The 12,673-nt window shown below is 38.6% G+C and overlaps 1 protein-coding gene across 1 annotated transcript in view; it reads right to left on the reverse strand.

The window, feature by feature from the left end:
* Positions 1–3,267: 3,267 nt before the first annotated feature.
* LOC121373903 (orexin receptor type 1-like) overlaps positions 3,268–12,673 on the reverse strand; it is a 54,796-nt gene continuing 45,390 nt past the window's right edge. The window contains exons 2-3 of the mRNA XM_041500715.1: positions 4,198–4,732; positions 3,268–3,404 (exon numbers count right to left, since the gene is read on the reverse strand). Coding sequence (XP_041356649.1) covers positions 3,268–3,404; positions 4,198–4,732 — 672 coding nt within the window. The remainder of the gene's footprint in view (positions 3,405–4,197; positions 4,733–12,673) is intronic.

Here is a 12,673-nt window from a genome sequence, read left to right on the forward strand (position 1 = left end):
GGCAGTGACTCAAACATTGGATAGATTTCAACGGGGTCACTGCGGTAGGTATGGTATTAAGAGTCTAGGTAGTGACTCAAACATTGCGTGGATTTTAACGGGTTCACTGCGGTAGGTATGGTATTAGAGTGTACGGAGTGACTCAAACATTGCGTGGATTTTAACGTGTTCACTGCGGTAGGTATCGTATTAGATGTCTAGGCAGTGACTCAAACATTGCGTGGATTTTAACGGGTTCACTGCGGTAGGTATGGTATTGCAGTGACTCAAACCTTGCGTGGATTTTAACGGGTTCACTGCGGTAGGTAGGGTATTAGAGTCTAGGCAGTGACTCAAACACTGGGTGGATTTTAACGGGTTCACTGCGGTAGGTATGGTATTAGTCTAGGCAGTAACTCAAACATTGCGTGGATTTTAAAGGGTTCACTGCGGTAGGTATGGTATTAGAGTCTAGGCAGTGACTCAAACATTGCGTGGATTTTAATGGGTTCACTGCGGTAGGTATGGTATTAGTCTAGGCAGTAACTCGAACATTGCGTGGATTTTAACGGGTTTCACTGCGGTAGGTATGGTATTAGAGTCTAGGCAGTGACTCAAACATTGCGTGGATTGTATTGGGTTCACTGCGGTAGGTATGGTATTAGTCTAGGCAGTGACTCAAACATAGCGTGGATTTCAACGGGTTCACTGCGGTAGGTATGGTATTAGTCTAGGCAGTAACTCAAACATTGCGTGGATTTTAACGGGTTCACTGCGGTAGGTATAGTATTAGAGTCTAGGCAGTAACTGAAAGATTGCGTGGATTTTAACGGGTTCACTCCGGTAGGTATGGTATGAGAGTCTACGGAGTGACTCAAACATTGCGTGGATTTTAACGTGTTCACTGCGGTAGGTATGGTATTAGTCTAGGCAGTGACTCAAACATAGCGTGGATTTCAACGGGTTCACTGCGGTAGGTATGGTATTAGTCTAGGCAGTGACTCAAACATTGCGTGGATTTGAACGGGCTCACTGCAGTAGGTATGGTATTACAGTCTAGGCAGTGACTCAAACATTGGATAGATTTCAACGGGGTCACTGCGGTAGGTATGGTATTAAGAGTCTAGGTAGTGACTCAAACATTGCGTGGATTTTAACGGGTTCACTGCGGTAGGTATGGTATTAGAGTGTACGGAGTGACTCAAACATTGCGTGGATTTTAACGTGTTCACTGCGGTAGGTATCGTATTAGATGTCTAGGCAGTGACTCAAACATTGCGTGGATTTTAACGGGTTCACTGCGGTAGGTATGGTATTGCAGTGACTCAAACCTTGCGTGGATTTTAACGGGTTCACTGCGGTAGGTAGGGTATTAGAGTCTAGGCAGTGACTCAAACACTGGGTGGATTTCAACGGGTTCACTGCGGTAGGTATGGTATTAGTCTAGGCAGTAACTCAAACATTGCGTGGATTTTAAAGGGTTCACTGCGGTAGGTATGGTATTAGAGTCTAGGCAGTGACTCAAACATTGCGTGGATTTTAATGGGTTCACTGCGGTAGGTATGGTATTAGTTTAGGCAGTGACTCAAACATTGCGTGGATTTTAACGGGTTCACTGCGGTAGGTATGGTATTAGATGTCTAGGCAGTGACTCAAACATTGCGTGGATTTCAACGGGTTCACTGCGGTAGGTATGGTATTAGAGTTTAGGTAGTGACTCAAACATTGCGTAGATTTCAACGGGTTCACTGCGGTAGGTATGGTATTAGAGTTTACGGAGTGACTCAAACATTGCGTGGATTTTAACGGGTTCACTGCGGTAGGTATGGTATTAGAGTTTACGGAGTGACTAAAACATTGCGTGGATTTTAACGGGTTCACTGCGGTAGGTATTGTATTAAAGTCGACGGAGTGACTCAGTCATTGCGTGGATTGTAACGTGTTCACTGCGGTAGGTATGGTATTAGAGTCTAGGCAGTGACTCAAACATTGCGTGGATTTGAACGGGTTCACTGCGGTATGTATGGTATTAGAGTGTACGGATTGACTCAAACATTGCGTGGATTTTAACGGGTTCACTGCGGTAGGTATGGTATTAGTCTAGGCATTGACTCAAACATTGCGTGGATTTTAACGGGTTCACTGCGGTAGGTATGGTATTAGAGTCTACGGAGTGACTCAAACATTGCGTGGATTTTAACGGGTTCACTGCGGTAGGTATGGTTTTAAAGTCTAGGCAGTGACTCAAACATTGCGTGGATTTTAACGGGTTCACTGCGGTAGGTATGGTATTAGATGTCTAGGCAAAGACTCAAACATAGCGTGGATTTCAACTAATTCACTGCGGTAGGTATGGTTTTAAGGTCTAGGTAGTGATTGGAACTGACATTGTTAAAATGTCTACAATTTGTTCGACGTTGTGGTCTATATACTAACTACTGACTGGACTAGAACTGACTATAGTCGGTGTAGTATTATTGTCTACATAGTGACTCTGAATTGTGCGTACTTTATTAATGTGCCTCTAGCCAAAAGAAGTTGAATCTCGTTCTGAATTGGGTTGTGCATTGGAACTGTCATTGTCTATATAGTGATCGAAGCTCAGAGTTTGGATTAAACCTGTCTAAAATGAGCATATCGTCAAAGTCTAGACTGACTCAAAACTCAGAATGTGGACGCCAAGTGTCTCTAGTCGGTAGGACGTCATAGTTTAGACTGAACCAGTTTTTTGACATAAGAAAGTTGTCTTTAGATCAATAACCATGAATCACTGAGAGTTCTGTCTGACACTCCTCACTGCTTTCCCCTACATTAACTAGTCCATATTCTACATTCCCAATTTTCTTATACAACTGTCAGTTTAGGCATGTTTATAAACTGTGTGCTACTGCAATTATTCAGATATTTAAAATGTTTAATAATGTTTGGTTTTTCTCATCTTTCACACACACACATTCACAGACACCAGACACACACACACACACATACACATATATAATGGAGTGAAATAACATATTGTTTACATAACTACCCGGTTTTAAATATTATTACCAGTAATAAAACAAAAATTAAATTGAAATCTTCATAACCATAGATCTATTGATCTATACTTTCAGGATTCGTTTTTAATGCCTATTTTGTCTTCTACTTGAACAATGACGTTCAGGTGGAGCAGGTTAATGACGTACTCTTGTGACACGTTTCATCAACACCTCACAGCAACTCACACCCTCAGCTCGGTCGGTAGCTGGCAAATCCACGTGCAAACAGATTTTCATATTTGTTTTGTTATTCAATGGACATGGACGACGCTTTTAGTGGAATTCCGGGTTTCAGGGGCATCGCCTTTCTGATTTCCGTTCTGTAGAGTGGTTTGGAGAATTCCTTATTAATAACGCGAAACACGCAACGGACGACAGTGCTGCCTGATTAGAGTTTGTTTAGGTTTTCATAATCTTTTGTTATAAAACAGAGAAAATCACATGTACTATAAAGCTGACATTGAAAATAAATACTTTTGAAAGCTAAACCAACACATCTACACTACCCCTCCTGTTTTATGGAAATATGCTAATTACTACAGTCTATTTTGTGTAAACATGCTAATTTGTTTCTTTTTTTCGCTTTTCTTATCTGGATGGACCACTTTATTTTTATAATTGTTTACTCTAACCAGCGTGCTTGAAAAGTAATGGTATCGGAACATGGAAATATGCTCTTAAAAAAGAAAGAAAAAGAAAAGAAAAAGAAAGCAACTTTAAATAAATGTTTTTCACAAATTATCTTCCCAACAACATGCCGCCTGATTTGATCAAAATCAGTAATTATTACTAATATGTTATACACGCATGCCTGTGTCGAAACACCTCAAACTATAACTAACACACTGAAGAACGGACATCCATCTCATTGCAATTACAATTAAAAATATACTGCGACATGGCAATCATAAATTGCTTAAGTTTATTATTATTATTATTATTTATTATTATTATTTTCGTTTTTTAATTATTATTATTATTATCATTATTATTTATTTATTTATTTTATTTTATTATTATTTTATTTTTTTGGGAGGGTATATGTATTATGTAGCAGACGAGAAGAGACAGATCGAATATGTGATTGTTAACTGTAGTATGTGATTGATACCAAGATAAATGTAGTTGCTAATCTTTGACCCACTTAAGAAGAGAAAGCTGCGTGAGATTGACTGACCTGGTATGTTGCTAGAGCAGAGAAAGCTGTGTGAGATTGATTGACCTAGTCTGTTGCTAGAGAAGAGAAAGCTGTGTGAGATTGACTGACCTAGTCTGTTGCTAGAGAAGAGAAAGCTGTGTGAGATTGACTGACCTAGTCTGTTGCTAGAGAAGAGAAAGCTGTGTGAGATTGACTGACCTAGTTTGTTGTTGGATGAGGTGCTCCTCCACAGACACAGCGCGACCTTGACGTAGGCGAAGGTCATGATGATGAGCGGAATGAGGTAGAAGATGACGAAGATGAACAGGAGGTTGATCTTCTCACTCTCGTCTGTCCAGCTCGGCATGCAGACGACGCCGAGTCGCGGGATCGTGAACGTCGTCTGCGTCACCAGGTCGGGCAGCGCCGCAGACAGCGACACGAACCACAGCAGCACGATAATCCGCTTGGCCCGCACCGACGTCTGGCGGAACCAGAGGGGGCGGCAAATCGCCATCCACCTCTCCATCGAGATCGCAGTCAGGGTGAGCACCGACACAAATATAGAGACTTTCTGAAAATAAAGTAAACTTTGTTATGTTTAACGACACCACTAGAGCACATTGATTAATTAATTATCGGCTGTTGGATGTCAAACATTTGGTAATTTGAACACGTAGTCATCAAAGGAAACCCGCTACATTTTTTTCCATTAGCAGCATAAGATCTTTTATATGCACTTTCACATAGACAGGGAAGCACACACCACGGCTTTGACCAGTTGTGGTGCACTGGTTGGAATGAGAAAAGCCCAATCAGCTGAATGGATCCACCGATGTGGTTCAATCCTCCGACGGAAGCACGTCAGGCGAGCACTAGACCAATTGAGCTAAGTCCCGCCCCTTCTAAAATAAAGACAAAACTGCGATGGTTTTAACATTACAATGTTGGGGGAAGAGGACGTTGTATAGATGTTTGCGGCTAGTTTATTCTATAAACATAGAATACAAAAGAAAAACCGAGAATATAATCTCCAACAAAAAGAAATCAATGAAAACGGCCAAAAGACACGTTTGAAATACTGTACAAGAAAACAAAATAAAAGCTACACATTCCAATTGTTATGTCTAAAGCAGTAAAGGTATTTAGATTTCCACCCGAGTTACTAAATTCTGAAATTCTGTTCCGTGTGAGTAATCTTCATATATTCAGTAATCACGTCTAGCAGAACTAATACATATCATACAAACCAAACTAGGTAAGAAAATGCACCCTTCCAGCCATCGATCGATCCATCCATCCATACATACATCGATCCATCCGTACATACATACATCGATCGATCCATCCATCCATCCATACATATATACATAGATCAATCGATCGATCCATCCATCCATCGATCGATCGATCGATCCATACATACATCTATCGATCGATCCATCCATCCATACATACATATATACATTCATCGATCCATCCATCCATCTATCGTTCGATCCATCCATCCATCCATCTATCGGTCGATCCATCCATCCATCCATACATACATACATCGATCGATCCATCCATCCATCGGTCGATACATCCATCCATCCATCAATCCATCCATCTATCGGTCGATCCATCCATCCATCCATCTATCCATACATACATACATACATCGATCGATCCATCCATCCATCCATCCATCCATCCATCCATCCATCTATCTATCTATCGATCTATCGCGATAGATAGATCCATCCATCCATACATATATCCATTCATCCATCCATCCATCCATTCATACATCGATCGATCGATCGATCCATACATTCATACAAACATCAATCCACCCACCATGTCACAAACTCCCTTCCCTCTCACACACACATTTCCCCGTACAATAATATAAACAAAGGCTATTTCATGGGGTTTTCGAATACGATTTTTATGTTCACGAGCGATGTGTGAAAGTAATAAAACCATACTTTCACGAATTGCGAATATGGTTTTCACACACTCGAGTTGACATAAAAATGGTATTAGAAAAAACACCATGAAATGGTCTATTTATTATATATATCTTTCCTAATTTATGACAATAGCTTTTTGTTAATATTTTCGCTTATCCTATCGAAAACGCGTAACACCATGATATATTCCATTGGACCTTTTGCAAATAATTTACATAATTATTGACTTTTTAAAAAAAATATGAATAAAAATTATCTTTATTTAATTATAAAATTAATAATTATTTAATAATATCGCTGATAAAGCGATCGTCCCAAACCCTCCCCTACCCCACCGCGAAAACAAAGCATGAATCGAACTGTAAGTTAACTTGTATTTTACACCCAACGACAAGACACTGTGTCACCATTATTTAACTTTGTACTAAATCAGTTTTATATATTTCATCGTAATTGCACTAATAGTCCAGGCAGTTATGTAAATTTGGATTTTTATTTTGTTTAAGTCAGTGAAATGTATTTCTTTTTATTCTTAAGACTATCCAGAATTAGAAATCCATTGGTAGCATTTTTTTCAGTCATTTGATCATGGCGGCCATCTTGAAATTCAAAATGACCATAATTTTGGGATATTTTACATATGTTTTGACTCCCAGTTAACATAGAAACGCAATTCTTGTGTCTATTTATATTTTTGAGGGCAACGAACTCGCTGATAACATTTTATTTAGTCATTTGGGCATGACAGCCATCTTTAAATTCAAGATGGCCGCCAATTAAATATTCATATATATATATTAACTCACAGTTGACCCACAACAACAATTTAGGTATCTGTTTACATTTATGAGCTCAGTGAATGAAGTTGTCTGACCTAAGCATCCATCTTGAAATTCAAAATAGCCACCATTTTAATATATTTTTCCATATATCTCAAAACTCGGGTAACATAGAAACAATATTTTTTTTCTATATGTACATTTATGTAGCAATGAATTTATTGATGACATTTTTATGGTCATCCAATTATGGCAGCCATCTTGAAATTAAAAAAGGCCACCATTTTAATGTATTTTTCATATATCGTAACCTCAGTTAAGGCAGAAGCACAATTATTTTTGTCTGCACATTTTTAGGATCAATGAATTAAAGGGTGACATTTTTATAACCATCCTCCAGTTATGGAACCACGTTAAAATTCAAAATGACAGCCATATGGAGATTTAAAAATGGTCACCAGTTTTATCATTTGACAAATACTTTTCCTCCTAGTCCACATACATTTTATGTGAAATAATTAAAATATTGCATTACTAATGACTTTCATGTTCTAGATTTTAAACTAATGAAATAGAGGAACAGACCAATTGCAAACTGTAATTCACAATGACACATTAGCAGCACTCACCCATTTAGTATCTGGCTAATTGAATGTTGTTTAGATTAGCTACTTTTTAATAATTTCTAAAGAAATATCCTACATACATGTATCTGAAAATTGACTAAAATTAATTATTTTCCATTGTGACCCCTGATTAGGCATCTACTTCGTCTGTAATGGCATGTGTATTGCAGCAACCATCACCACTTGAGTTCTGTACATTCTGTACCAAAGTGTGGAAACACTGCCACCTACCTCTGGGGTATGAAAACAGCATATCCAAAGAGCACATCTTCAAGCACATTTCTGAGCTCAAGATGCCATGCTACATCTGGAAATTCGTGATCCATGCAAACTTGGTTGGGTCAAGGGGATTGGTATATATGTGACTGCTGTTGGAAGTGCAAGCTGCACCAGACACTGTGGTAGAACTGATCAGATGCAATTGTGGTGTCAGTAAGTGTTCAGATAGATGTACTGTAATTTAGTGACACAACCTTCATTGTACAGAGCGTTGTAAGCGTGAAACTGACGAGGACTGCTGCAATATGCATACTATTACAGATGAAGTAGATGCCTAATATGCCATTATGAATTATAATTTACAGTTGGTATGTTCCTTTATTTCATTAGTTTGTCATTAGTATTGCAATATTATAATTATTTGACCTAAAATGTCCTAATGAACACAAAAGTTACACTTGTATGGAGACTAGGAGAAAAAATATTTACCAAATTATTACCTTGGTGGCCATTTTGAATTTCCATATGGCTACCATTTTGAAGTTTAAGATGTTTGCCATAATTGGATGACTATAAATCTAAAGCATTATATTCATTGACCACTGAAATATACATCTAGACAACAAAATTGTGCTTCTCTATTAACCATTAGTTGAGATATAAGACAAATGTATTAAAATGGCGGCCATATTGAATTTCAAGATTGTTTTCATGATTCAATGACTATATAAATGAAAACCATCCAATGCATGGAATACAGAAATGTACATGGACAAAACATTATATTTCCACGTTAACCGGGAGTTGACATATTTGAAAAACATATATTAAAGTGGTAGCCATTCTGAATTTCAAGATGGCTGCCAAGATCAGATAACAATTTTCCTTTTTACAAAATAATCATCAAAGCTCATAGATGTAAACTGACACCAAAATTATTTTTCTGTGTTTAATGGGAGTAAAGATAGAGAAAAAATATAATGGAATGATGTCCATTTTGAATTTCAAGATGTGAGATGAATAATTTAAAAAATATTTTAATTCAGTAACATAATATGTTTAAATAGACCCCAAAAATATGTTTCTATGTTAAATGGGAGTGGAGATATATAAAGAAATTATATGAAAATGACGGCCATTTTGAATTTCAAGATGGCTGACATGATAGTGGTCAGAAAAAATGCTACCAATGGATTTCTAGTTCAGGTAGGTCATGGGAACATATGACCAATATTTTATTAACTTGAGCAAAAAAAAAATGAACATAACTCCCTAGACTATAATAGTACAATTCTCTAAATTACATTCTTTATATTTTTCAAATACTATCAGATGCATTGGTAATCATCATAAACAAACGGTGAAAAAACATTGATCTCAATAATTAAAACGCAACAATTTACAAGGGAGATAATTGAATCATGAATTTGTTCACAAACGTATAAACATGATTTCTATATAATGATGATTACAGTAAAAATATGACTTTTCACTGAATATCACTTTTATGGTTTCTGTAGATCTATATATTTCATTTTTATGTATGCAAAAAAAAAGACATTATTTAAAAACATTGCGCCATTAGCTTGGTGGTGTTCTGATAATATGACGTATACCTCAATCAAATCCCCAGTCATGCAAGCAGCCAAACAGACAGTCTGGACATAATGTCACTGTGCTCGCTGTAAACCACAGACTCATCAAAGAAATATACAAAGTTGATATGCATTAAAATCACGAAATAGATTCTGGTTTATGGTTCTAGCATGCGAGCGAAACAGAACCATTAATACAGCACCATCAAACCAACCAAATGCATGGATATTAACTGCAACGCAAACAGTGTCGTAATGTCTACATTTCATTTAAGTTAGCACAGGTCAGGAGAGAGAGAGAGAGAGAGAGAGAGAGAGAGAGAGAGAGAGAGAGAGAGAGAGAGAGAGAGAGAGAGAGAGAGAGAGAGAGAGAGAGAGAGTAACATTACGGGAGGTGAAGGTATTATCTGCTGTCAGTCTGTATAATCTGTCTATCAATAGCTACTACTTGAGCTGTTCAATCATATACTAATACCCCACCTTTCTTAAATGGGAGAGGAGATAGAAATTATTCCTGGCGATATGATATTTTATTCATCGAATGAGATTAAAACACGTTGTTCTGGACACACACCTTGGGTATCTGAGCCCCGTTTTACGAAGCGATAATAGCGCTAAGATCACCTAAAGTGCACAGCTATCCTATGCCTTTAAGGTGATCGCTTAGTAAAACAGGGCACTGAGGCCCAATTCACAAAGCTCTCTTAAGCTCTGTTAGATAACAAAACATCCTCTTTGCAAATCGTTTAGCATTGTACAGCGAGATCGCAAAGTTGCGACAGTTAGTGAATTAGGCCCCTGGTCTATCTGCCTGAAAAGGGTTAATGGTTACTAGTTAGTGAGAGAGAAGTCTGTATGGTGGCCTTACATCTTCCTACTGGGCTGTTAAACATTCAGTCAGGGGTGTGTGGGGGGGGGGGGGGGTGGAGTCGGTACTAGGATGTAAACCGAGTACCTAACAGCTATGAGCGAGAAGGCTTAACGACTACACCGCCGAGACTGATAGTATGTGGGATAATTAGCACAACTTTAAATACCACTACTCATGTGTCTGACATACTATACACCAAGCTGGTGGGATATTCGACAATTAGCCAGTGTTAAACACCTCTTATGTCAGAAACATACACCTACTAGGGGCTCATTAAACAACGTTCCATTAAGAAAACCCTTATTTCCTGTCTTGTGCTGGCGGAGTGGGCAATGACAGTTCAAACATTTGAAACCAGCATGCTACAGTGTGACAGACGGTGGTAAAAGTATGCCAGTAACCAGAGCGGTGTCTCAGACAGAAACTTATTAAGAAAAACATCTGTCAGCTGACTGGACATGGAATATTTCCTCGAAATAGCACGCGTCTCTCAGATTGTTCATCTGGACGGTCTGGTCAGAAAGTGTTTTAATAACTAAGTATCAAATCACTAAACTTGAACTTTAGTGTCTCAGTAATTATCGCTGAAGTGCTTTGCAAGATGTGACGTTAACATTACAGCGAGGCTGCTTCCAGGTGGGGCTGGCTACCTTTAGGCTGGACCCCGTATTGGACACATCCACTTGGAAATTCGAAGCGTATGTCCACAACAGACGTACTTGAACCTTCAGTGGACAGAAAGACGTGTCAAATGGTTGATTTAGGCTTGCCTAGTGCGCCACCATTTGGATACAATTTATCGCCTATAAATCTAGGGACCCTTTAGCCGAGTAGACTGGTATGTCAAAGACCGTGGTATGTGCTATCGTGTCTGTGGGATAATTCATATAAAATATCCCTTGCTACTTATGGAAAAATGTAGTGGATTTCCTACCTAAGACTATATGTCACTTTACCAAATGTTTGACATCCAATAGCCGTTGATTAATAAATCAATGTGATCTAGTGGTGTCGTTAAACAAAACAAACTTTACTGTCATTTGAGTATAGAATTGGACACAGCCCAGGTGTATCACCCCGCGTTATATGGTTTAGTGTTTGGGTTAAAATTAAAGCTAGGATTATGGTTACGGATAATATTCTGGATATATGTATAGTTGCAAATGGCGGAAGAAGGTATTATAATAGTTACTGAGGGAGAAGTGTATTGTGAATTAACTCTGGAAGAGGGTATGTATAATGTTATATGTTAAACCGACAAAGATAAACATTGAAAAACTATCAAGATGGGTAAGCCTAAAACAGCACTGATCTTCGAAATATTACTGAATAAGAGTTGTTTTCACTGGGTTTTAGTCCAAGGTTCACTTCAGGAAGTTCAAATCATGGACACTGTGCTATCGATATTTGCTACATTTAGGAAAGTAAATACCCCAGACAGAGAGAACGGCAATAAGCGGGGTTTAGTTTGTTTAATTCGATTACCCCTGTTGTTAAAAGCCGTTATTTTCTGATTTATACCATATTGATTTCACACAAAAAAGTTATTTTGTTTTCTCTCGTTTTGTGAGATGATTGATAATACCAAACAACAATGCCCGCTGTTAGCCATCAGAGATATTCCCGGTGATGGGACTCACGGGACTTCCACGGACTGTCGTAAAGCAAATAAACTGACAAATGTCGGGTTAATGAGATTCCGGGAAGAACGAGACGGACAGAATGACAGCCAAACAGCCAGAAAGTCAGAAAGTCAAACAGACAGACAACCAAACAGACAGAAAATCAAGGAGTGGTCAGACTAAGCCCACAGCTAAAGCTGATGGGATTTGGCGGGGGTGTGATACAGATAGCCACAAGAGACAAGCACATGTCGCGGTTGGAAAGACAAGGATTGGGATATGGAAGTGTACAGCGAAAGTAGTTGAAAGATAGAGAGAGAGGTGTCAAATCGTGAAGAAATGAGATGGAATTCAAAAGGATAGAATGAAAGGGGCAGTGGGATAAAACATAACACAGACAGGCAATCCGGCATAATATTAGTTAAACACCACACATATAATGAGAGAGGAAACCCGCTGCAGCCACTCCATGACTTAATATAAACACCACACAGATAATGAGATAGGAAACCCGCTGACGCCACTCCATGACTTAATATAAACACCACACATATAATGAGAAAGGAAACCCGCTGCAGCCACTCCATGACTTAATATAAACACCACACAGATAATGAGAGTGGAAACCCGCTGACGCCACTCCATGACTTAATACAAACACCACACAGATAATGAGAGTGGAAACCCGCTGACGCCACTCCATGACAATATAAACACCACACATAATGAGAGTGGAAACCCGCTGACGCCACTCCATGACTTAATATAAACACCACACAGATAATGAGAGAGGAAACCCGCTGCAGCCACTCCATGACTTAATATTTTAGATTGACTTCACTTAT

Source organism: Gigantopelta aegis, chromosome 6 (genome assembly GCF_016097555.1).
Source record: "Gigantopelta aegis isolate Gae_Host chromosome 6, Gae_host_genome, whole genome shotgun sequence".
Classification (NCBI taxonomy): Eukaryota; Metazoa; Mollusca; class Gastropoda; order Neomphalida; family Peltospiridae; genus Gigantopelta; species Gigantopelta aegis.